General features: G+C 37.5%; 1 protein-coding gene across 2 annotated transcripts in view; it reads right to left on the bottom strand.

The window, feature by feature from the left end:
• The window catches only part of MCTP2 (multiple C2 and transmembrane domain containing 2), a 60,467-nt gene that overhangs the window by 2,263 nt on the left and 31,769 nt on the right, over window positions 1-26,435 (bottom strand). For both annotated transcript variants that reach the window (XM_053463238.1, XM_053463239.1), the window contains exons 6-20: window positions 26,259-26,335; window positions 25,822-25,933; window positions 24,637-24,672; window positions 20,877-21,041; window positions 20,115-20,245; window positions 19,663-19,849; window positions 19,294-19,387; window positions 16,602-16,704; window positions 15,783-15,885; window positions 14,521-14,622; window positions 14,352-14,426; window positions 13,615-13,734; window positions 6,548-6,667; window positions 6,098-6,139; window positions 2,064-2,173 (exon numbers count right to left, since the gene is read on the bottom strand). In XM_053463238.1, coding sequence (XP_053319213.1) covers window positions 2,064-2,173; window positions 6,098-6,139; window positions 6,548-6,667; window positions 13,615-13,734; window positions 14,352-14,426; window positions 14,521-14,622; window positions 15,783-15,885; window positions 16,602-16,704; window positions 19,294-19,387; window positions 19,663-19,849; window positions 20,115-20,245; window positions 20,877-21,041; window positions 24,637-24,672; window positions 25,822-25,933; window positions 26,259-26,335 — 1,577 coding nt within the window. The remainder of the gene's footprint in view (window positions 1-2,063; window positions 2,174-6,097; window positions 6,140-6,547; window positions 6,668-13,614; window positions 13,735-14,351; window positions 14,427-14,520; window positions 14,623-15,782; window positions 15,886-16,601; window positions 16,705-19,293; window positions 19,388-19,662; window positions 19,850-20,114; window positions 20,246-20,876; window positions 21,042-24,636; window positions 24,673-25,821; window positions 25,934-26,258; window positions 26,336-26,435) is intronic.

The raw sequence follows: 26,435 nt of genomic DNA, 5'->3' as shown, positions 1-26,435 counted from the left end.
CCGTGTGTACCATTGAATAAGAACCAAAATCTATAATCACATCCAAGCCTAATTTTATGTTAAAAACATCACATGAAACGGTTTTAGATAATAACCCAACTCTAGATCATTCTCCATAAAGGTTTTCTATGATTGTCATCTCTGAGCCAGAACATTAGCTCTAAACAGACACATACGTCATCCATCTCTTTAATAAATATACACTTTTCATTTTAACAGCTGCTGTTGCACTACAACTCCCATGGTGCTTTGCATACCTCTTGGAAAATAAAGTTTTACACGCTTTCCATCCTTGCCGTATAGGTATTAAAATTAGGGCACAACTTTGTATCGAATTACAAGCCAATAAGTTTTCTTGATAACGCATAAGATCTGATCTCCAAAAGTTGCGTGTAACAGACACAAAAATAAATCCCATAGTGGTCCCAGAGAATATATTCCAAGTATTTGTGTGATGGCTTTTGGTGGACCAGGCTTCATTCGGTAAGATGCAGTCACCTAAGCTTTCAAGACCACTCCCAACTTTTCTCCTTTGCCGCTAGTATGTCCTACCGCAGGCTAATTTTATTGTCAATTTCAATGGTTTTGTCAATTTTGTAATTGTAATCACTAACTGTAATAGTGCTCAGGAACTTTTCATGGAAAAGACCTCAGCGGACGCTTCTACATTTGAGGTCTTAAAACTTTGTAGGCTCTATGAAGACTGGTCCTTTTAAAGGCATCGTGAACCTCTTCAGACCATCTAACGGACTTCTTTTTTTTTTAACTAAGTTCAATGTATAAAGAACAAACTTCTTATGAAGATTCTGTTCTGACACAGGATCTAGCTGTAATATCACTTCAGCTGTTAGTCAATGGAGATGGATCCCTGAATGAGCAAAACTGTGTACAACAGACACCAAATTAGAAAAATCTCCTCTTATGCAGGCTTCATTCATTTACAAAGATAGTAGAAACACTGTTTAGATGCACGTTTAATACTTTATGAACATGCTTTAAGCGCGTGTCACAAGAACACATATTTTGCTCACAGGGAATCCATTTGCAAGAGAATCAATATATTTACTAGATATCTTCGTAGCACTCTGTTTGTCTGGTGCTCTTACATGAGTGCACATGTCCATGCATAAACAACACTGTATGAGCCTTGACAGCGGTTGAACAAGAGCTCATGGGGCTGCTGGTCCACCTCCCATCACCATTTAAGTGTTCTGTACGGCTCTTGCCGCTTCACAGTGGAATTCTAATTTGAAGCCCTATGGAACTAGCGCTCTTCTCAAAATAACCGCTTGCCCAAGTTTCATGCTGAACAGGAGATGCAGCGGTGTGTAATCAGGAGGGAGTTTAGTCAAGCTCCTGGGGAGTTTGGAAAGGTTGGATTGCCTTTTTTTCCTTGAATGACTTTAAAACCTCTTACAGGAAAATGCACTGACAATTAAAACGCATACCCTGAAAAGTACAAAAAGAAAGCACTGCCGTTTGACCACACGTTTCTGACATAGATCAAACACTAACATTTAGACCAAGCTGACTTATGTGTTCTAGAACACTCGTCAATGCAATTAAAAACTCCTCCTAAAACACTTTATTACAGCATCATTTGAAACAGCTTTCTAATTTTCATAAATTTTGATTACCTATCAGGTCTTACTCTTCCAAATGGACCCTCTGGCTAATGAAAGTCTATGAATGAGCATAGCCATAAGCATTCAGCTTGGTGCGGTATTTTTGAAAGTGACCCAATTACCATGATGACTGCTAACAATGGTAACCTACATTGCTACCCTAAATTACTGTATACAGAGATGTTTTTAAAATAAAATAAAAAAAATTGTCCAGAATGGGCAGAACTAGAACGCAAGTAGTCTGGGTTATTGTCATAATTATTATACCCACGAGAAGGATGCTCTAGGTATACAACAAGACATTCTAGAGGGTAATCGAACTTGACTATGCTACTGTGGATTTGTTGCAACACAAAGCCCTAAGTCTCCACTAGGGAGTTGAATAGGAGTTTAATGGGGAAAGTGTTATGCCACAAAGTCATTAAAATGGAAACTTACTTTTTAATCCTTTCGCCAAAGCATGCTATTTCTTCTAAGACGTTCTGAACAGTTATTACAATGTCTTGTACCATCTGTATCCGGTCTCTTATGCTCTTTTTTTCGGATTCCTAGGAAAGCATGGAAAAAAAAATATATAATTTTTATACATACTTACACACACACACACACACACACACACACACTATCAACTTTTAGGAGTTAGCAACATGTAAATGTATTAATAAATTGTTTATTAAATCAATAAAATCATGGTATCAGGCTGGCAAGTTACAAATACAAAACCGGCTCCTTTTGAATAGAAGCTTTTGCAGCTTACAGGAGTCGGTTTCTAGGGATAACCCTTCACTAGACCCTCCACCTAACCCCCAATGTGTCATATAATACTATTTTCTATGAATATGTCAATATATACATGCCATACCCAACAAACACATAGCATGAAAGGATTTTATTCCATATACACCAAGTTTGTCTAATGAATTAGCATTACTTTTATCTCCTTTCATACATATATGTATGCTGGGTTATCGATTATGCATTCTCTCAGAATGTCATCTGTTGGTGAAGCCTGAACACCCTTAGATTATATAGATCTACATACACATAAGCTATACATATATAAGACGGCAAAACCCCCCGAGACTGTGTGCCAAGCATAAATAAAAATAGATCAATAGGCAACAAACTAAATTATAAAAGGCCCTAGGTTGTTATATATATATATATTTCAACTGACTCTTTGTCAAATGGAAAATTTTCTGTAAATAATACGTTGGGAAGGCTGATCTTCCAGGACAAGCCTGCTCCTGCTGAAATGAACAGAGGGAGCAGGATTGTCTGGCAGAGACAGAGACATCATGCTGACTTTATTTACACATTTCAGATTGAACCAAGAAATGTGGCGATAACACAGTTTAACAAGTACCACATTACTTCTGCTGTAACTACCAAGCTGCTCAGGAAAAGCCAATGTTGATTCAATTTGAATCAGAATAGCAATCATACGGGACTTGCGTTAATAGACAATGGAGAAAAAAGGGCTGATCAAGAGGTTGTGTTTTCTTCCTAAGGGCTTGACAAGTTTCTAGACAGTTCAGAAGGGCAAAAGTCGGTCTAAAGCGATCGGCGAGGTGATGCGTTAGAAAATGCTAATTTTACAACAAAAAAAACCTGCCAAAATCAGAATGTTTTGTCCTCTTTATGCATAATATTGTGAAAACTGTTATCTTTTCCTTCAGCCTGTAGATTTATATGCTTTTTATATACAAAAACAAGGGTCGCAGGCAAGTTGAGATGCAACATTACCATTCGCTATGGATTTTAAAAGCCAGCTGCAGCAAGATGGGCCAAGATCCGGAATGTCAATGCAGTGATGTTTCTTCAATGTCACCTCAATGATTTACCTGCAACTTTTTGCAGATTTAACTGAACTTTTATTAGTTATGAAGGCTCAACACAAGCTAATGTCTCCAGAATGAGTGGCTGATCTGGCCATGTACGCTGCATCACTTAAATAACTTTTACTGTACACTACCCAGGGCCAGCCAAGGTTTCGCTGCAGCAGAATCTCACTGGGTTTGGGCTGATGTATATTGAATCTCTGTTGGTGGCATTTACCTACTTAACTAGGGTCTCTTAAGGGCCAAACTCAATTTTTAGTGAATACGCCACAAAACATCTGTTTGTTGGGATTTCTGAATGTTTTTCCTTACTTTTTCACTCTAAACAGCATTTACAAGGGAAAGGGACAAGCAATAGATATATGTGTGCCGCCGCCATTTTAACTTGTCCGTAGCAGCAGTTACAGATTGATGAGAGATGGAGTTTGAGACAGTGACAGCTTATGTACTGTTGTAGGGTGGATTGGAGAAGCTGTAGCGACTACTGTGTGTATTACAAAAACTGTAGCAGACATCCCCCCCCCGTTCCTGGGTAGAGTTTAGTTGATTAAAAGCAGTTGCCCATTAATGCTACTAGCCAACCTATAATTTGTGGACAAGTCAATTTTGTGTTATCTTTCGGTCATATAATCACTCTTCATTGATAACTATTGGTGACAAACCAGGTATTATAATATATAATATTGGGGAATCCAGTCCTGCATGTGCCCATCATGTCCCACCAGTGTCTGCCTGCCCAGGCCCAGTGTGCTCTACTACTGCTGCACCTCTTTGACCGTTCTTACTCTGGGGAACATTTTTAAAATTTCTATAATGAAAGGAGAGTCGAGACTGTGTCAGGGACCCCCCCCTCCTTTTTGAAATGCCCACCGAATGTCGTTCCAAATCAAAAGACCTCCAAATTTAGTTTAGAAATGAACGTCCAGGAAACAAAATGAAAAGTTCGTCCAAACCGATTTTGCTTGCCATGCACGTCTACATCCTTTGTTTACATAGTGGATCTGAACATCTTTAAAGATAAAAAAAAAACCAAACAAAAAAAAAAAGCAGTTCAAGTCAACTATGTATACAGGAGATGTAGACAAAAAATACATGGGTACTGATACACCTTCTTGAGAAGGCATATGCGCCGTCAAAGCCATATCTCGTTCCATCAAATTCCACCACTACACCAAAGAACAAAGCTTTGAATTCCAGCCATAGTAAATATTCCCACTGGTTCAACTAAAATGAGGACCAGACAAAGAAACAAGCACTGTTCAGCTTCAGCACACAATAAATCAGACTGAAATTAGAAATTATGTGATAAACCAGCATAAACTAGTACATACTCTTACATGAACTGTGCCTCTTATTATAGCAAAGATTAAAATAAACCAGTGGTCAATCATACGCAGTCAAAAGAACATCCTGTTTCTATAAGGAGCTTCAGAATTAATTAACATCTTTAAGTTACATTTTGCATATTCTTTCCACGGCCAGATGTGGAACACAGAAGCTCCTATGTTGCACCCTCTTAAAAGATTCCTGTGTATTCGGGGGGAAAGGCAGACGCACAATACAGCCAGATTTGTTTTTGGCACGGATCATTCAACACTTTTATTATGCGGTGTAAATTTGTGTTTAGAATGATCCTTTAATTTGTTATACTATACAGAAGGTTAAGCACAGTCAATGGACCTACCTAGGAGCCACTTCAAAGGGGCCATTTGCAAATATAGTATACTGATAAGGACACAAACCAAATATCTGAAATTGACTTGTATTTAGCAGAGATACACGTGATGCAGGAGGCAAAATAAATCAGAAAGAATCCAAAATGCAAACAGGACGGACTTCAAAGCAGCTTTCCCCAAAAGATCTGTGCCCCTAAAATCAAGACTTTACTTCCTTGTACGTGAGAGGCTTGCCCCATTAGTTTTAAAGACATCCCAGCAAGGGAGTTCTACAATTGCCCCAGATAACCCATGGCAGGCAGAACAATATAATTGTTATAAAACAACCTCCATTGATTAATGTTAAGCCTCTGCCATAGTAGGGGCATTTAGCCATGACTTAGTTTGAAGACTAGCAAGCAGGTGAATAATTCAGATTTGATATTGTGCTCTTGCTCAACTGAAGGACTGGATGATATATATATATATACATATATACACTTTCAGTCATATTAATCAATTAAAGCCATCGTGTTTTTGACATTCAAGTACATAAATATTTAAAATATGCACCCTTGGTATCCAAATAGGTGCTCTTTTTCAAACAGCCGATACTGATAAGTGAAAAGAGAGGGTAGTTTGTCACACCATACTGCATTTTTGCTAATGCCCCAATACACAATCTGAAATACTTTTGCTGGCTTCACTGAGCGCTCACTTATCTAAACTATTTTTATCAGTCCATCTATAACGGTGTACGTAGTGTTTGGAGTTGGAGCACTTGCTATAATAGTAGCCAAGCAAGCAAGCAAAAACACATTTGGGAAGTCTTAAGTGATTTTAAGATTTCTGGCACACGCACACATTTTCGAAAAAAAAATATTTTGCCATAGAGATACTGCAAACACTAAAATTATAGAGATATCCATAAGGTCAAAATATACTTTTACTATAAACACACACAAGCAAACCTTACTTTTTCATCATCTTCGTCATCCTCCCCGATATCCATCCCCTCCTGCGAAGAGAGTCAAATTAATGAGTGTTTTTAAATCCTAACTCCATATACACCTATTGAAAGCTGCTACGTGAATAAACCTTAGTTAACCAAGGTATTTATAAAACAACCAGAAAGGATAAAGGTTAAACAGCCAGATATTATCGCAAAGTTCTATATTTCAAGCAGTTACTGGTAAGCAGGATCTTAAGGAAACAAATGGCTCCTCCAGACATAAAGAGATTAGAGGTGAACAATCATATTGCTCCCTTAAGGAGGCCCGGCATCTAGGGACATGTTCTATAAGCTAATTAGCCCATTGCCTTGGGATAAACACAATCAAGACTCCGTCTCCTGAAGGCAAAACATATGTATCTTCGTACAGCAGCACGAACAAATACAACTAAATCAATATCAGCCTTAACTTACCAGGTTGTCCTGAGTGCTGACCTTCCCCGTCGTAATCATGGTGAAGTTGTAAGCAAAGAGGAGTAACAGAAACAGAGGAATCATAAAAAGCTCCAGGTTCCAGATCGTTAACACAAAGATCTGCGAAGAAATAATGAAGGTGAGGTTATACTCATTACTCATTTCAATAGACTTTACTAAGAATTACTAGATCTGACCTGCTTGTAAACAAGTTAAATCATTTTAGTCTGGTTTTAAGGCAATGGATTAATATAAAAAGTTATCAAAATGTAATTTAACCCCTTAAGGACAACGGGCGGTCCCTAAACCCATTGAAAACAATGCATTTTGAGCCCGTACATATACGGGCTGTCATTAAAGGGTTAAAGGAAGTTTACTTCTCTTCTAGCAAACGTGATGGAATTTAAAACAATTTTATACTAAATATAAAAGGCAAATATGAAAGACCGAATAAGGTTTTAGGCTTTCATAGCAGAAAATTCTGCAGGCTAGATGGGTCGAATGACCGCTAAACACAGTTTCGGCTTTCAAAGATTAAATCTGGAGTGTGATTCACAGTTATGGGTGGAACAAAGACTGGCCCATCAGTGAAGCCACTGAAGAGTTTTGAAGATTGAAGAATTAGGTGTAGAGGAGGAAAAAAAAACAAAAAACAAACATGTAAAATACGCCAAGCTTTGTCTACAGGATGATCTCTTACTAGGAAAACAAAAACCAGAAAAAAAAAAAACGAAAAACACATGGATGGCTTTAAAACGGATAGCACTGTTGCCTACACACTATAGAAATCTGTTTAACGAGCATCAGTTGCAATGCCTTATGAAGGGCCACAACTGGACGGTTCCCTTTGCAGGATGGCTTGAGCTGGCCATGGATAATATATAGTTCAATTCATAAGACGATTAAAACACAAAAACTTCTCACCGATTTACCAGTATGAATTATAATGCATGGGTGTCCAAGCTCATCCGTGAGCAAAAGCTCACAGGGGGATGGGCTTTCATAGTGCAAAGTGAAGTCAGTCAATTGAAATCACAGCTCTAGTGCCAACTCTCTCTTTAATGAATAAACCCCTTAGACAGTGATGGTAGATGCAGCTTTCTGTAGACACTAATATTATATGTGTAATAAAAATTTAATTTTGAAACCTGCCTGTGAATATAAAAAGTGATATAAAAACTTAGTAGTCTTTCCACTCTGCTCATTGAAAGAAAAAGAAAAAAAATAATGATAAGATGCCATAAAAGTATTGTTTTGCATCTTAACCATTTGGTTGTTTTCCCTAAATTCTTTTCCATAGACCATTTACTTTTAATGAGAGACCGACAAGTCATATTACGCAAGCCTGTTCAACATATTTTGTGCTAGGAAACTGTTCCAACTCCACAAGTTGAAAAGAAGGGCAGCAGAGAAGATATCCCAAGTGTTTTTGTAATTAAACGAATATGCATAATGAACCATATGCCCAAAGGGCTTGTTCTTCTTGTAGGCCAGATTTTTGTTTGAATTTTTAATTTTTATATACAGAGATAACACCCAGCCTACCACAGAAATGGGGCTCTGCTGTCTAACATGTCCCCATTTTGCGGTTGAATATGGATCATTCACTCACTATGAACTTCAATAAAAAAATATAATGATCATTTTATAGTTGAAACTATTCCAATAGTTTATGGGAATGAGAAGCTGCTATGACCTCAAACAAAACAACAAATTCTGGGAGCAAAGAAAACAAAACAAAAAGTTATTGGATTATGTGCTATATGTCAAGTCTGATTGTTTAAATTAGCAATTATGGTAATATTTCTTAACTAAAAAGTATACCACTAAATGACCCCGAGTTATACATTAACAAGGTTTCACAAGAAGGTACACCAAGAATTTCAATATATGTTTATCTAATGCAAACTAAGCATTTTCTTTTTTTGTTTTAAATCACGTATTTGAAGTAATATGCTTTTCTGGGGGGGGAGATACAAAAAATAAAAACAAATAAAATAAAGACAAACTACAAAAAAACTTTCAGGGACTGATAGAGGAGAGGGTCTCCTTTGCAATCCTGAAATACTCAAAAAAAATCCTTGCTTGTCTGTGTTTTAGTGGCTATTCACTATCCCATCTGTTTCAGTCAGCATAAATGACGCATTTTTAGATTATACAGTCCACAAAAGCGTCAGGCAGCCACTTTGGCATGTAAAGAGAATCAAATTCACTAAAAACTGAATTTAGAAGAAGTGTTTTGTTAACACAACCATGAAAACTTTTTTTTTTTTTTCTTTTAAAATATACTTAATAGATGCAGCGCTCAACATTGCACAAGGAGGCTGGTAGTCTACATATGGCTTCCTAAATGAGAAAAACAACAAAACTAGTCCTAAAAAAACCCAATTCTCAATCTTCAAAAAAATAACTTGTGTTATGCTTCTAGTTTGTAGAAATTTAAATATTTATTTTTATATGCTGTGACAAAAGGTGTGGTAAAGTGATAGATGGCAGGTATATTAGACCAGCCTTGGTCAAAAGGGAGGCCTGTCACAATGCTAAAATATATATTTTTTTTGTATAACATTGTACAGTGCTAAGAATACATTCAAGCTTTAAACGGAAACAATAATTACTGTTGGGGTGGGGTCAAAATACAGAAATGGTCCTAAGTGCACTTGGTTAAACTATTGCTGGCATATAGGATGTCACCTGTGTGAAAGAAGTGTATTCAGGAATGCTTAAGTTGTTTGAAACAACAACAACTACCCTGCCAACTCTCATTGGAAAAAAAAACCCTTATGCCTTGTAGACATACAAGTATTTTGTTTGTATGCTGCGACAGGTTGACAACATGGCTTCACTAAAGGATAACATTGTGGGGTTTACATGTGAAGGATGTAATTGGCCTCCCCAAATAATGGAAATGTATATAGCTTTCGGAAACATTGGAAGAGACCTTTAAGATAACAAAAGCATCTTTTTATAGTGGCAAGAAAAAGTAAGCACCATTTCGATTACCAGTATTTATTTATGAATTTATCCTAAAACATGATCTTTATGCAAGGTACAAAAATGAACAAACAACCTCTTAACTCACAACACAAGTTATTGTATTGTTCATGTCCATATTTAATACATCATTAAACATTCACAGTGTGGCTTGGGTAAACCCCTTGGGTAATCACTTCAACAAAAGCTAACTGGAGTCAGGAGTTAGCAAACCTGGAGTGCAATCAACGAAACAGGATTGGAGGTGGGTTTTGGAGCTACTTTCACATAAAAAACATTTAAAAAAAAATTTGATTTGTATGAAGCTGGAAAAGGTTACAAAGTGATCTCATATAATTTACATATTCATCAGTCCACAGTTAGACAAATTGTTCAGAAATTGAGAAAATTCTGTATTTTGGCTACTCTCCTTAGAAGTGGGTGCCCAGACAAGACAACAGAGGGCACAAACAGAATGCTTAATGAGGTAAAAAAAACAAAAACAAAAAAAAACCCTGCAGAAACGGCTAAAGGCTTTAAGGAAACATTGTGACTGGTTAACATCGCTGTTCATGAGTCTACCTCACTCAAAACAATGAACAGGCATTGAGTCTATGGGCAGGACACCGCAGACTAACTGCTCTCCAAAATAAAATAACATTGCTGCCAGTTTGAAGTTTACTAAAGAGCACCTTGATTCTCCACAAAGCTACTGGGAAAATGTTTTGTGGACTAATGAAACTAAGATTGAATTGTTGAGGAAGAACATACAGCATAAAAAGGGCACCGCATACAACATGAAAACATCATCCCAACGGTGAAAAGTGGAGGGAGCATCATGAGTTAGGGCTGCATTATTGCCTCAGGGCCTGGACAGCATCCTAACATCGAGGAGACAATTAATGCACAAGTTTATCAAGATATCACACAGGGTACTATCAGTAAGGCTGTCCACCAGCTGAAGCTCAGTAGAAGTTGTGTAATGTAGCAGGACACCGGCTCCAAACATCAAAAAAGTAAATCTACAGAATGGCTTAAAAAAAAAAAAAAAAAAAAAAAAAAAATGGCTTACACACACACACACACACACACACACACACACACACACACACACACACACACACACACACACACACACACACACACACACACACACACACACACACACACACACACACACACACACACACTGAATCCAGCACTATACGCACACTGATACTACAGTACACACACACAGCCGTGGGCGCCAGGAATTGGTTTCTAGTCGCCATGGCAAACTGGGGCCCAGGGTTTGTCGAGCCATATTTTATTAGCTTAAGCACATTGTGTTTTAGATGTAGGTCAGATCACATTTCATAAACAATTAATGCAGAGAACTAGGTAATTGCAAAGAGTTCATTTACTTATTATAGTCACTTTATATGTCGACACAAATAAAATGCATCTCCTAAGACAAAGTCTCAGTTGTCTTGAAACCCAGCACAGTAGACATTACTGCGCATGGGGCATCAGTAAGAAGCAAGAGACTTAAGGGCAAAATCAGATAACCAGATTTACTTTAAGAAATTAGCCCTCCTCATAAGAGCAAAGACTAAAGGGATCTTAATAAGTATGGCATGGATAAGAGAAGAGGGGGAATGTGACAAACATTTAAATACATAAAGGAACAAAGCACAGGAGGGGAGTTTATTTCAAAATTGGAGAAATGTTAGAACGTTTTACTTTGATGAGAGGGTGTCACATAAATGAAATAGCTTCCCAGCCAAAGTGGGGGAGACTTATACGGTGATTAAAATGTATTGGATAGCATATGGCTACTCTAAATGTAAGACAAGACCAAGAAGTAAGGTTTACGTCCCTACATCACGAAACAGGCTAGATGGACCAAGTGCTTCTAATCAAATTCTACGTTTCTAGGTCAATAACATTTTCACCAAAGACATTTCACTTACGAACTTAAAGTGGTGCCAAGTTTGTTTCAATACTTGTGTTGCAGTATCTTATACCATTCCAGAAGAATTTGAGAACTTTCTGTTCCACATGACTTTATTTAGTGTTTCATTCTAACACAAAACTGAATATCTGAGTACAAAAAGTTGGGAATCAAAATTGTGCTGTGTCCTAACATTTCTAAAAATAGACTTATTGTCCAAGAAATTAATTTAAATTGAATAATGATATACTTAGAGATTATACTTCATAATAAAACCCACATAGCTTTAGGGCCATTGTGATTTAGCAACAGTTTAACATTTCTAAAAATGGTCCATCCTAAAGATTATGGGAGGGAGGAATAATTTGAAAATCGAGATGTGTTTAGCGCTTGGAAGTCATTTATGAGATTTTGGTGCCACCTACAGGACTCCGTACGTCACAAACCCTTCTTAACATGCGTGGATGTTTTTTTAAAAGTAGGAAACCATAGCATGAGCTTCTTATGGGCAAACGTGGATATTTCTGAAATTAACCTAAAGGTTTTCATGTTCATGAAATGGACGAGTAATTTGCACATGTATCTCTCTACATAACTTAGTATGGTATTAAGGAAATGATTGCTAGTTTTAACACCAATCATATTAATTGTCAATATATCTCCAGCACAAGGCTTGTCCTCATACAGTGATTCTTTTTTTGTTTATTGATGAACTGATTTAATGTCTTGAACACCAAAATTCAATTTGTATGTCATATACTTTTTCATTTCAAGAGGTGCAACCTTTTAGGTTGTATTATAAAAGTATATGAAGATATATCTGTTTCTGCATATAAGCACTGCTCAAATTCAGTGGGCGTAGTGATCAAGATATTAGGTCAAACTAGTGGCAAAACAATAAAGAAAAACAAATAAACCCCCCAAAATAACAGAACAAATTATACCATAGAAAACCTACAATAAAGTATGCCAACATAAAACCCGTTAACTGTTCAAATTACAATGAGACAGAAGTTATCAATAACCTTTGAATGAAAATAGGGACATCTCGTACTACAACACCTCTTCCCTGCTCTCTTGTGACCACTACATAGGTTTATTTTGAAGTGTATCAGATCAGTCAGCTAAAATTATTACTCTGCCTTACTTGTAACCATCACCTGGGATGGGTATAATTATAGGCTTTGCTTGGAGAACGCCCACGTCATATGGCAATAAAAGGGACTGAACGCTTGCCAAGTTCAGACAGACAATGGAAAACGCAAGCCACCCAAAGACAGCCAGCAAAGGATCAGCCAGGGACACCAATAAAAATGACAGCTTACAAATAAGTGACAATAAAGCATGGGACAGAATAGAATAAAGCAACATTCAATTAACTGGAAATGTGAGCGCTCAAGGCAGATCTTTCAACAATATCAGGAAGACCATTCATGTATTGAGATTCTATAATAGAAGGACACAGAAGATAACAAAAACATAGGGTTACAGGTGGTAAATTAACACTCCAAAATATTCATATTTTAGGAGTAAGTATGTATTATACGGATGTAGAAAAACTATGACCTCTAGAAGTTTTCCCTCAGTATTTGTTATGCATACGATACCTGGGGGTTTTATGGCACCATGCCTTATGAAGGGATAATGTCAGTGAGTGTGTTATTTGAAAGGGGAGTGATGACATTCAAGTCAATGGTTAGTGAACAGGTTTCATTGAGAGGAATACCAGTATTACTCTGTGTTTTACAGTAAATATAGAGATTACCAAAGTCATAATCAATGAAATAATGCAACCTGATACTCAAGTTATTCTTTTAACAGAATCAGCTTCCACGCAGTAGTCGAAGACAAAGCAACTGTATAAACCTAGAGATGTCTTAGATGTATTTATCCATTTGTAAGGGCTGTGATTGTAGATTTAGTTTAACCGAACAAAAGATCCAGTGGACAAACACTATAATGCAGAAGCTTCTCTTATAACAATGTTGGGGAGGAGGGTGCCAAGAAACCCCTCACTAATTGACATAGGCAAGAATATGCCACTCCAAGGCGGAGTTGAAAGTAATGGACCATGACACAAAGCCGGAAGACCTTATTCATCTCAACACGGTTATCAAATGATATAGATATATTTTATTAAAAAAAAAAATGAAGAACTTACCAAAAATGCTATTAAGCTTCTCTTTGGAGATTGCCACTGAAAGCAGCTCTTTATGAACTGTAGTGTATTCCATATTGCCAAACTAATCTTCTTGACACGATAAACATTCCTTGACAAGATCTGCCAAATGAAAAACAAAACAAATTCAAGACGAGATAAAATTAAGCGTACAAGTCATCGTGTAACCGATACACAAAGCTGAATGCTTCAGATTTACTAGGACTGGTTTAAGTACATAGCCCCATTTTATAATGATGCAGACAAATCTGAGACTTCTAGTGTCGTACATAGCGTGTCAAAGCCAATCCAAACTACCAAGCAGGATCAGGGCAAATATGTCTGAAACCAATCCTTTAACGCTTTCTGTATTCCATGCCATCAAGGAAATCACACTGTCCCTTTAAATGCAACTGTTTCTTCAGATAGACCCACTGCAACGCTGACCATTTATGAGAAATCTGACCCTCGGACACAAAGACAACTTAACCGTTCAAACATAGTGTGGAAAGTGAGTTTTTGCTCCAAGATTTTTCATCAAGAAATATATTCTTGCAAGATATCTGGATAGAAGCCCTGATAAGACATGTTTCCCTTTTAATACAGTGCTTGTAGTCAACCATGAGAAAAATACTACTACAAGTAAGGCATTTATTCCAAGCCAGTTACGGAATGTTAATATTGTGGCCGGGAAAATCAGTGTCTGTGTCCATAAAAGAATTCATTTTTGCGTGCCAAACCTTTTTGGAAAACTTGGGGTTATCTTCCACAAAGCGTTTTTCTCGTGGGTTAAAGGTCCTGATACTTGCTTTGACCTGTAAAGAAAAAAAAAAAGAAAAAAAAATAAAAATCAAATACATCGATCTAGGAGTTTAAAACATAACTAAAGCGGCACTTGGCGCATCTTACCGGGTTGTAGATGATCTCCATTTCTAGGTATATCACTCCTTTAGAGGCACTGCTCAAGTCTTTGTTTTTTAATAAATAACCCACTTGCTGGCCATTCTTTACCTTTGAGTTTAAAAAAAATGGTTTTATTATTTATGGATTTAAACAGCACCATTATGGGTAAGCATTGTATATGTGTAGTGCATTTGTAGTTTTTTTTGTTTTTGCCCAAAAAAATTTCTCTTCCAACTAAATAGTAAAACATGCATAAATGTACTTTGCTACTGATATGTGGACTCATGATGTAACTAACACTTGAAATGTATGTATGTATGTATGTATGTATGTATATATATATTAAAAATATCCAACGTCATCTAGTGTAATTTGCATGGGGGGGGTAAAGTATGGCGTTTGTGACTGCAGGGTTAAACACCATACTTCATCATGAACAAATGTTGCTCTTAAGATGCAGAGAACCCAGCTAGCTCGACGGTACATAATGACACATTAACAAATAAGCGCAACACAGCCAGCCAAATGATCTTCATTCCTAAAAGTCCAACGACCCTTTAATACAGGTGTAGAGACACAACCATCCACCAGCCCATGTAAAATTACACACACAAAACAAAAAAAGCGGACGTTTGTCAGCTTCTGAAATGAGCCTGCACGTTCTGCTAGCCGATCCTACAGAACATTTGGCACGGAGTGGTGCTGCACATGAGCATCTGCTCAGACCTTGCTCTTCCAATAACACCAATGATACGAGGACTCGGGGAGACATTAACAGATCAAAACCGACACAAAGCACAGCGAGAAGACCTGGTTTCCGTGTAGGCATCAGCACTTTTATTACAGCTAGCTTAACAGGGATCACTGCATGATACGCTGGATAGAAAGGACGGGGATTTTTTACATAGATACTTTAGCAGTCCAGTTAACCAAGTCCCAGAATGATGCAATGAGCTGCTTCTCTTCTTTTTGGTGTGTACAAAAGTAATGTAGAATTGTAAACATGAATGCTATTGTGTTCTATGTTGTATTATGGAATTAAGCAACACGTAGAGTCCTAAAATCAAATGGCAGGTATGTTGCATCTAATCACAATAAGGTGCACTACATGAAAGCATTGTGCATGTAAGAATGCGGCCACAAAATTGAGAAAAAAAATTTTTTTTTTAGAAACCCCTGTTCAAGAACAAACTAAATTTATTAATAGAGGTGTCCAATAGGTGCAAATATACACAGTTTTACATGCAGGCGCTCTGGCAGTAACTTACGGAAAGTAGAGGAATTGCTACTTTTCCAAGGAAATCAGGTGCCTTGTCTCCATCTTCATCAAACACAGTTACCTCAAGAGCATCATGGATATCTTTAATAGGGCTACAAGACAAACATAACAGTCTCTGCAAAAAGCATAAAATAAATGTAAACGACTACCAGCATTTCCAGACCTGCTATCAAAAAGGAAGCCCAACTTGGAGGATGTTTTCCGATATTTAAGAACCTTATACAGTTTTGACCCAAAGAGTTAAAAAAAACAGGAATCGGAGGTCCCCTGGTTCAACATTACCTAAGCTAAAGGGACACGTCAATCATATGCACTTTAATGCATGATTTTATATTATCTTGTGGTGTATTTCTTGCAAATGCATGGGGGGGTCTGCACAATCGTCCCATATGCATTTGCCACCCCCCCAACCCAGATCAGTCATGAGGCGCAAATAAATATAATAATTGTTTTCAACCTCTCAGTGTGCTAAAATTGCATGTACAGCAGGAGTACACTTACACTACTATACAAACTAATAAATAATTTAAAAAAAAATCTGGAATACCAGTTTGCCAATTATTTTTAGGCGTGATCACCCCTAGCTAGGACAGATTGCTAAAAATCAGTTATTGTACATGTACATGTGTTAAAGTTCACCTAAGAAAAAGGATGACTATACCACTTTCATACTAGATGGAATCCAAAGGAATCCCAGTAAAGCAGCTGCAGGAAGGCATTTACTCCAGACATTTATATCTGTTCTTTAGATGGCCTATAAAAACGGTGACGTCTGCCTATGGTGATCCATAAAACCGTATTTACTTACAACGTGAAAACTTTGTTCCATTCTGGGTTGAGGTTTTTGTAAACAGTGTGTGTCTGCAGCCGGTCATTTCCCACTTCGAGAACGCAGAAAGGATCGCTCTTCCCTGGAGAGAAATATTGCTTTTTGGGTTACAAACGCAGATATAATAAATTGCCCCCATATAGGATTCCTAGTATTTTCTCCTTACATCTCAAAGTACCTTACGTTTTTCTTGCAGACTTAGAATATTGCTGTTGAATATTCTAACCATTGCAAAAAACAAGGAAAAACAAACATTATATACATACATATATATACACACTCTTCAAATACCTTGTTTAGAGAATTTTTTTAGCCAAAATCCCACTCCCTTCACTGAGAACATGTATTGTATGTTCAATAAACCTATAAGAATTTAGGAATGTATTGAAGCCGCCCGGGACGCCAGAACATTCAGACAGCTGTCAAGGCAGGCTGTGGCCCTGAAGCGGTTAACCATGGGAAAATGGATCCAGGCCCGAGTACCGTTTGTTTTTAAGTGCCGTGTATTAGCGGTTGTTATTTCTGCAGTGAAACTAACATTGGTTATCCATAAACTTTACCAGCCATCACGAAACAGACTTTATCAGCAAAAAACCATTATCTTGACAGAATAACGGCTTTTTAGGTTTATGGCTCCGGTGCAGTACGCCTACATTGATTTTTTATTTCTACATATGTTGCACTAGTGGCTTTTTCCAAATTGCTCAACTGCGGTTAATGATGAAAAGTTATGGAAACTGATCGTTTGAGCCTTTCGATTTCAGGTTAAGATCCTTTTACTGACATTTGCTTTTTAAAGGCTGAATCCAGAGACGCTGCCAGAGTTTTATGCTCTCCACCAATCTACCGTATTGTCCAGAATAGAAGATGCACCCGATTATAAAATGCCCCAGACCCCAAATTTGGAATAACTACGTCAATTAAGGAGATTCTTTGGGGACATTTTCATTAAAAAAATATATATATTCCCAAAAATATGGCATATTTCCCCACCATTTATTATAACTAGTCATCAAAATGCTTTTTTGTGATCATTTATAATATTTGCATGGCTTTTATAGCAATTTTTGTGGCATGCAAATTGAGTACATTTATTATTATTAATGTTACGATATTAGAGTTATAAAACAGTGAACTCCATTTTATCGCATGAACTCTTGAGGAGGAAAACGAGACATTTTCTCCAGTATCTATCTGGCAGCCTCTGCTAAAAGCAGGAAGTATACTTAAGTACACTTCCTGAATAAGCACTTCAGCACTCCCACTGAAACTGATGGGAGCGGCAGAAATTAATTGCAGCCGTCAGCAAGCAAACATGCAATGGATTGTATATGCATTTTAATGGGAGGGCTACTGTAAATTAATAAGTACACTTCCGGCATTAAAGTAGAGGCCAGAAGGAGGGAGAAGGAAAATAAAGCATTTAAATACATGCACCGATTTGCTTGGGGTTTAATGCACTGGAGTCAATGCAAAATATACTCCTATAGGCATTTTCCACAAAACTTGTTACACGCCATCACTAAAAAAGTGTCCTCCTCCACCCCCCCACGTGTCCTCCTCCATATATTTAGGTAAAAGCCGACATTGGTAAGACTCACACCATGTTGAGTAGCTGCTGTGAGATTGAAAATCCCTATATACCATTCCCCACAGGTATTTCCCCGAAATTACTATTTTTTCGTTAGCAATGTAATCACCAGCTTTATCACATTATAAAAAATATGTTCTCTACCAAAGAGGAAGTCCTAGCTGAATAGGTTTATGGCCGAAGTTCACCCTAATTAGAATAGTCTTAAAAATTAGCTGGCATGTTGTGCTTGAGTTTTACAACTTTAACCCCCCCCCCCCGGTTTTATTTATTTCTCATAACCCCCCCCCCCATTTACTAACATCTGCTATACCCAGAATTCTCATTGCCCTTCATATCCAGGTGAATTCTGTAGAATTTACTTTATTGATGTAGATGAAGTTAGAACGTAATTAAAGTAATTTGCTCAATAAACTACTCATTACTAGAACTAAAAGCTGCTTGCAGAAAATTTACTCTCTGCGGCATGTTGCAAACAAAAAAACAAATATACTGTTCTCGTCACTGCTGTTGTCGTTGGCCCTAAACTCTTTAACAATCCAACAGAAACTACTTAAAATGCAACACAGATAAAAAAAAAAAAAGAAAGGAGAGAAATAAAAAATAAAATGTTTTTTTAAAAACCCACACATTTTCACCCTGTAATTTTGTGTTCCGAGCACTGTTTTTGGTCAACGAGCAAACGCAATCTGTGAAAATAACATGCGCATGTATAAAAACTAGTCAATGAAGCAGAAAAGTCATTTCACATTGACAAAACGATTATCTACAGCATCAAAATTTCTATATGGTGGTTCAAATTGAACTTGCTCGTGTTTTGGCGATAGAGAAGAGGCGCATCCAATTCATATTCAATAAAGAAACAGGGACGCGCACATAGCTTTCCCCTAACCGTCCCTATAAAGGCTCCAATTAGCTCAGCTTCTGTACAGTATGCAGGAAGAGAAGACAAGAAAGCCAGCTGAATTAACCCCTTCCACTGCCTAAACACCAAATAGTTTAAAAAAATATTAAAACTACAATGGGGTAACGCTTCTGGTTCACACAGGTCAGATGTACGAAGGCAAGGAGCTGGGATACCTGAAAAGTCTGCTGCTAAGAGATCTTCTGCTTTCAATACTTTAACTTGGAGAAAGCCAATGTCTCTTAAATTCTGGAATGAGTTTTTCAGGCACTGGAAATTAAGACAAAGTAGTGTCACGAAACAAAAAAAGCAACAATGGCAATTTTTACAATATCCTAAAATTACACTAACACATGGCTACCTTTGAGACGGGATTGGGAAGTGCCAAGCCCCATAAAACAAAAAGTGATGACCCTCTCTAAGAAATCCCTCCTATTGGTTCTAACCTCTACATACTACACATACAAGAGCAGAAATTGGAATGCATGGAATATTGAAAGCCAATAGTAAGCGGGCTGGCAGGGTTACTATAAGAAGCAGCTTACATATCTCTCCTCAATTTGCATCTGCTCGCTTGGATCAGCCAGTGGGCAAACACACAGATCGGAAATGGTGACGCCAGTGCAGGGTGTCAGCGTGATCATCATATGTATGGAGCCTTGGTTGTTTCCCAAAGGCAGCTCCAAACGATTAATCTTCTGCAATGGCAAAGCAGCAATATCCACTTTGCACCTGTAAGGGAACAGAAGATTGATTCACACAGAGTTAATTCAAAGGAACCTGCAAACATTGTAAAAAAGAAAGAATACAAGTGCTGACCTATGATCTTACATTCATAAGGGATATCAAGTACATACAGCAAACAGCAAAGATAAGTTACTCTTCACGCTGTCATAAATTAGTAGGTTTACATATACATCTAGGGAGAGATGAGAAAGAAGAAGAGAGAGGGAAACAGGCTGACCAACCCTAACATATTTGCAGTGGAAAGACTTACATCCCCATCAGGTCCTCATGTTTTCGGTTATCTTTTCCCCAGACTTCAATATCCAAGATTCCCATCCTGTCAGAGAAGTAGTGGAAATCAAAGCGCTCCCTCCACTGAGGGTTTGAGCTTTTACAAAGCGTCTACAAGAAACATGCATGGACATATTTATTATCATCACACCATCAGCCTAACAAGGTATGGAGTTTACTACAAGAGGAATCTCTCTCTCATCCAATTATGCAACAATAAACGGATATTACAGGGTTGGCCCCATACAGAATATTCCAAAGAAGTACGAGATACCGTTCAGTGAGACAATGTCCATAGAGACACATAAGCTTTCAAAACCCCAGAGGTCCCTTCTTCAGATGAAACAAAAACTGTATCCAAATGCAACTAAGAGGTCACTCACAAGGAGTCGTACTGCATGGTGCAGCTAGTAAGATGGTGGACAACACATTATAAGTAGCTATATGTGTAGACATTACGGGGTCTGAGTTGGTATCTGACTGGTTGTATGCGCACCTCATTTAGAACAGTATAGTTTAACAGGGAAAACAAAAAATCCACTTTATCCCCGTTTCAAGATCCCCGTATTTCAGATACTTAAACCGTCACTCAACAATGTCTGTATCCCTAAAGGTACTTTTAGAATATTAAAAACAGTAATAGGAGGTATAACATGGTGTATATATCCAGGCTTTATTGTACTCTTGGAACTTAATTGGCGTTAATGTCAAAATGTAATGCCTCAATAAAACAAAACTTTACCTTGCTTCTGTACTTCTGATCACCAAGTCGGAACCTTACAAAGCTGTCCATGGAGGCTCCTTCAGAGAGGTTTATCCCTTCCAGCAATGTGATGCTGACAATTCCATTCCATAGCTGCGTCTTCCTAAGCGATTCGGACAATTGCAGGCTGTGGATTGAGATCGCCTATGAAATATAAAACAGTGAATCCAAAGGCTCATTAAACAGTTAATTCACTTCATTAGCAAAGCATATCATGTAAAAAAAACAAGTTGTGATACAAGTACTTTTGGAAAATGTAGTGCGTAAAAGAACTTCTGTTATCCAAAGAGTTTGTGAAATGCTCATCCTCATTTGTAACTTAGACTATACATAATAGCGTTGCATTGAGGAATTTATGTTTTTTTTTTTTTTCTTTTTTTTAAATGCTGATATACATACAAAACTAGTCTAAATTACTGAAAATGATTAGCTGGAAACTACACATTAACAAAAGTATGTGTGTGTGTGTGTATATATAATATATACAGTATATATATAAATTTATAGACATTTTGTCTCTTTTACAGCTGTGTATATATATATATATATATATATATATATATATATATATATATATATATATATATATATATATATATATATATATATATATATATATATATTCAAATGGCTTCCCCCCCACATTCATTATATTCTCTAGGAAGTACCCGTTTCCCATTTGTATTGGCCTCTCTTCTAAGAGATCTTAATCAGCTGATTAATTTACTTGCATTGATGTACAACCTCTAAATATAAATCACTGATTTAAGCGATGTTCTCTTAGCTTCCCTATGTTCCCTAAGAAGAACCGTCACCCAAGAAGAGTTCGCCCTTGACATATGCGCACATGCAGTGGTGTTAACCACGTGTACACGGACTGCCTTGTAAAAATTATCAATAATTTTCTTTTTTAGCATTTTGACCTGTGAGCTTTATAATTAAAATAACTTATTTTCAACGAATACACTTCAAGGTCATCGTACAATTTTCTCAAAACAATTTATAAGAAAGAAAAAAAAAAAAGCCAGAAAAATATGATTAGGGAGTATTGTCCATCAGGCAGGCATCAAAAGATACATCCTGTAGTCTGGCAGCTGCTGGGGAGAAATGGCAGCTCTTCCATGAAATATGCCCTAAAATAATTTTGCGGCTTGGTATGTCCTAATTTCCAGCCGAATGTTTATTTTGGAAGCGCTTCTATCCGAGCTATCCATAAAGCAGCTCCACTTAGCTGAACGAGGCTTGTGAAAATGGAATCTAAAGCTGGCTATTAAAAAGGGGACTGGAGATTACTTCCATATGGCAGAACAGCATGGGAGTGGAGGGACGGGCCTACAGCATGCTGTACTTGGCCGGGCTCGGAGTCTATCCATGGACACTCATTGCATTACACCATAACATCTGGATTATTGCTTGTAATGTCCCTGGGAAACATCCACTTCCCATCAAAGGCTTTATCTTTTGCTGTCGTACTTTGAACATTTCAGCATTTAGAGCAGTCATGTTTGAAGTGATGTTCTGCGTGTCCCCTGCCCCCTCACTCTGTTGCTTTTGTCCAGTTTCCAATGAAAGAAAGAAAAAAAAAAAAAAAATCTAAAAAATTATATAAATACCTGACAATTATTTATGTAGTTTGCTGCAAGCTTAACCCTTTATTGCCAAAAAGACAGGATAAAAAAAAAATTGCAAAGCTGTAGATGTGTATGACCTTTGTTAAAGCTATCTCAACAAAGCCATGGTTCTGAATGCAAACGAGAGCGGCTTTCAAGTGTCTATATTACTGAAAAACGTATCAACTTTGCTATAGTTATTAGGGAATAAACTGAAACCGCCAAAAGTTCAAAGAGCAGGGCCCTGTTCTCCTTCAGTAAAAGCACATCTTAATGCGGCAATTTTAAGGCTATCGTTGATTTCCATTTTTCTTTTTATATATTTTGTCTCCTGTATTCGTTGTGCGTTAAAACAATTCTAAAGTGATTAATATATGCAGATATATGCATCTAACAGTCTTGAAAGATCAACATCTCTTTTCGATCCACGTTGGTGCTATATAAAATAATAATCAGAACAGGTGCAAAAGATCATAGTTGCTTATCTTTTTCTTCACCCCCCCCCCATTGATGCACGAGAGGTCTCTATAAAGGTCTCTTCGCCTCTCATTACTACTGCTGTATTTCCACAGCCTCTCACTTCTCCTGTATTCCCCGCGCGCACATCTTTTACGCTCTCGCCTTAACGCTGTTTTCCAAACTGCCAGTACTCTTCTACAGGCCAGGGTTTCCTAACTAAAGATAGTTATTGATGTACTGCTGTTTTAGTGCCGTAGCAGAATCAATAAACTAGAGCATGCAACTGTTTGTAGGGTTTTCTAATGCATTATGGGAAATTCCTCACTGAGCTAAATGGCAGTGCGTTCATACGCCGTAAACCCTGCTCTGCAGGATAGGACCGACGTTCCAAACGGGTTACAAGTGGTGTTTTGCTGCCCTCTCCTGGCCATACAGCAGTGATGCGGTGTTACAGACCTAAATATAATTTATACAACAACAACAGTTCTTGACATTAGCTTCCCAATATTTCCAAGAATAACCAAGGATACCTACCACTGTCACACTTGCCTAAGTTACTTTCCATACACGTTAGGTTCATTACTTTCATTTACAATGTGACAATTTTCAGCCATAAAAATAAGCTAGCGCAAGACACACAGAACCACTAAGTAAAGAAAATGGTGTCCCGTTAACAGCTGCCCCCAAAACCACATGGTTATTTAGGTTCAGATGAATGCACCCATTAAAACATCAGAACCTTGGTTTTTGCTTTAAGGAAACAAAACGCCCTTCTGGAGTAAGGAAAAACTTGTGTTCCTTTCTTAATCAGTAACCATTCCTTGGCATTACATGCATTTTATTAGCAGGACATTAAGATGTTAGCCAGAGCCCTGAGAACCAAGGAACCTGCCAGAGCAATGAACAGCCTTATCTCAGTTATTAACAGCTTCCAAAATGCAATGTATAAGACAAGCTGTGATAAGACGAGACAGGCTCTTTGGCTAATTTGGAAAATGCAAAAGTACTAGATTATTTTCCAAAATATTTCTCACAGACCAAAAAATAAATAAATAAAATAAAAATTATAAAACTCATCCTTATATTTATCAAATTCTAAAGAATGATGCAGAAAGCATCAAATAGTTTTAGAAGATTAGGAACAACAAGATGCACTTAAAGCTAAGGGGTATACCCTTAAAATGCAGATAGATTCACAAATGGTTCAATGGCAATTATAGTAACATGCTCGTGATACACCTAGGTTAATTGTGTTTATAACCCACTGGTCCTCAATCATTTAGCGCCACCGTTACCCTTGCCTTTAACACACCCTACTCCATATGGTTATGATCAAAATACAATAACCAAGAACATACATATTTATGTATCCTTATTGTGATCCAAACCGGGATAACATGTTACTTTATAGGAGAAAACAAATTGTAGATTTCGACAAGCACCTACTACTGAATAGACACCCCTTATCTGTATAGTGTTTGAGGCATGGTCTGTGTTCCATGAATGTAAATTCTGACCCTGAGTGAAACAAATTACACCAAAAAGAACCCAGAGGCTGATAAGAGCAGAACCGGTACATTGGCAATATGTAAAGCCATGTAAAGTATTAGACAATGAGCCAGACACCAAATTAATTAGCGCAAAGACTTGTACAACAATGAGTAGTTTACCTTGGAACCACCAAGTTTCCTCCGGGTTGACCATCTCTTTTGGAAGAACATGTAATGAAAGAGGAAAACCAACACTGTTAAACTAAATTGTAAGGACATAGGATACGAGAGCAAAAGAACTGTTGTCCTAGTCACTCTAGTACCGCATCTCCGCATAATAATTCAGTGTCTTAATTCTCTATAGGCAGGACGGACATCCAGACGGTCACTGCCAAGTTAGGTCAGTGGTGAGGTGTGACCAAGGTGCGCTTCAAGCTGCTTCTCATAAGGACATAACACGTGGGGGAAGGGAGAGTGTGGCCAATAGTCACATTCACCAGGAAAATTGTTGGAACTTGATGAGATTCAGAATGGAGTGTACGCCCAAAGAGCACGATTAACCCCTTAAGGACAATGGGTGGTCCCTAAACCCACTGAAAACAATGCATTTTGAGCCCGTACATGTACGGGCTTTGTCATTAAGGGGTTAATTTACATGGGAATATGTCCAGGTGCTAGTTAAGCACAAGTAACAAGGATGCTAAACTTATTAAATCATTCAGAGTGTCTTAGAGGCTTCCCTCCAGGTTAACTTTTGTGGCAAGCAGATACCATGACAATTGAAGGCGTTCTGTCCATTTAAGACAGAGCTTTAAAAACCACATGCACCTTAGGTCGGGACAATGTGATAGAGCTAAGATTAAAATGACTTCACCTGAATAGCTGCCTACAAGCTACTGCATCAACTTATTTGATGCACTTTTAATGTATATTATATTAATATATTTCATACATATCTTTCTCTAATCACAGAATTTGAACTAGCCAGGTGATCTGTAACCAACTCATTAAATGGCAGTAAAGTAACACCTACTACAGGATATTTTTTATTTCTCTATATTACTCCATATCACTTGTTCTGAAAGGCTATCTTTTTTTTTTTTGAAGCAGCTAATGGGACAACAGAACATTTAGTGTTTTATATTTAAAATATAGTAGCAAACTCCAACTTGCCATATAGTTTACTTTAAGTGACTAGGGCAGCATTTTCTTGGCATATGGATTCTGCGTAATAAAAAAGGTTATTAACGATATACGCAATCTCTCTGGTTTTTATTTTTGCGATAAGGTTCTAAACATTTCGACACTATGCACAAAACAAAACTTTCCTATCAAATGGAGGAGCTTCCATGATAAAAGGCTTACATTATTCTTTGGGTCTCTCAGCCTGATAGTCAACCCAACGTCTGCCACAATCACCCCCATATCCTCCTCCATGCTATTTGGATCTTCCAGCCGGAATGTTTTTTCTTCAGTCCTAAAAAAAGAAGGATAATAACGACTTGGTGAAACTGCGTGCAGGCTGAATGCACCTTTTCATGTGAAACTACATTATGCCAGAATGGTATAAAAGTTACATGATCATCATATTCACAGAATTATGGTATCAGAGCATGTTTTCAAGTTTCAGACACAGCTAAAATGGTCTACAACAAGTTGGGTCAAGTGGTACAAAACAATTGTAACAAGATGTCTCTTGCATGGAGATATCCCTACAATGGGGGAAGATGATGAAGACTGCATGGGTTAGGCGGCAGAAACTGGGGGTGCAGTGGGGTAGGGAACTATCTGAAAGTACATACTTGTTCAGTTCAAGTTCTTGCAGGTCTAAAAAGGCAGATCCCATAAAATCATCTGTGGTCAAGTCTCGATCATATACCTGAAGAAGTAAAAACATCAATAAGACTGCTGTGTTACAGGCATTGAGTGTAGACATCCCCATATACTAATAAAAAGGAATTTGCTGATCATCTGCCCCT

Source organism: Spea bombifrons, chromosome 4 (assembly GCF_027358695.1).
Source record: "Spea bombifrons isolate aSpeBom1 chromosome 4, aSpeBom1.2.pri, whole genome shotgun sequence".
Taxonomy (NCBI): Eukaryota; Metazoa; Chordata; class Amphibia; order Anura; family Pelobatidae; genus Spea; species Spea bombifrons.
The sequence above is the reverse complement of the archived record's forward strand: the minus strand, read 5'-3'. Positions and strand labels throughout refer to the sequence as shown.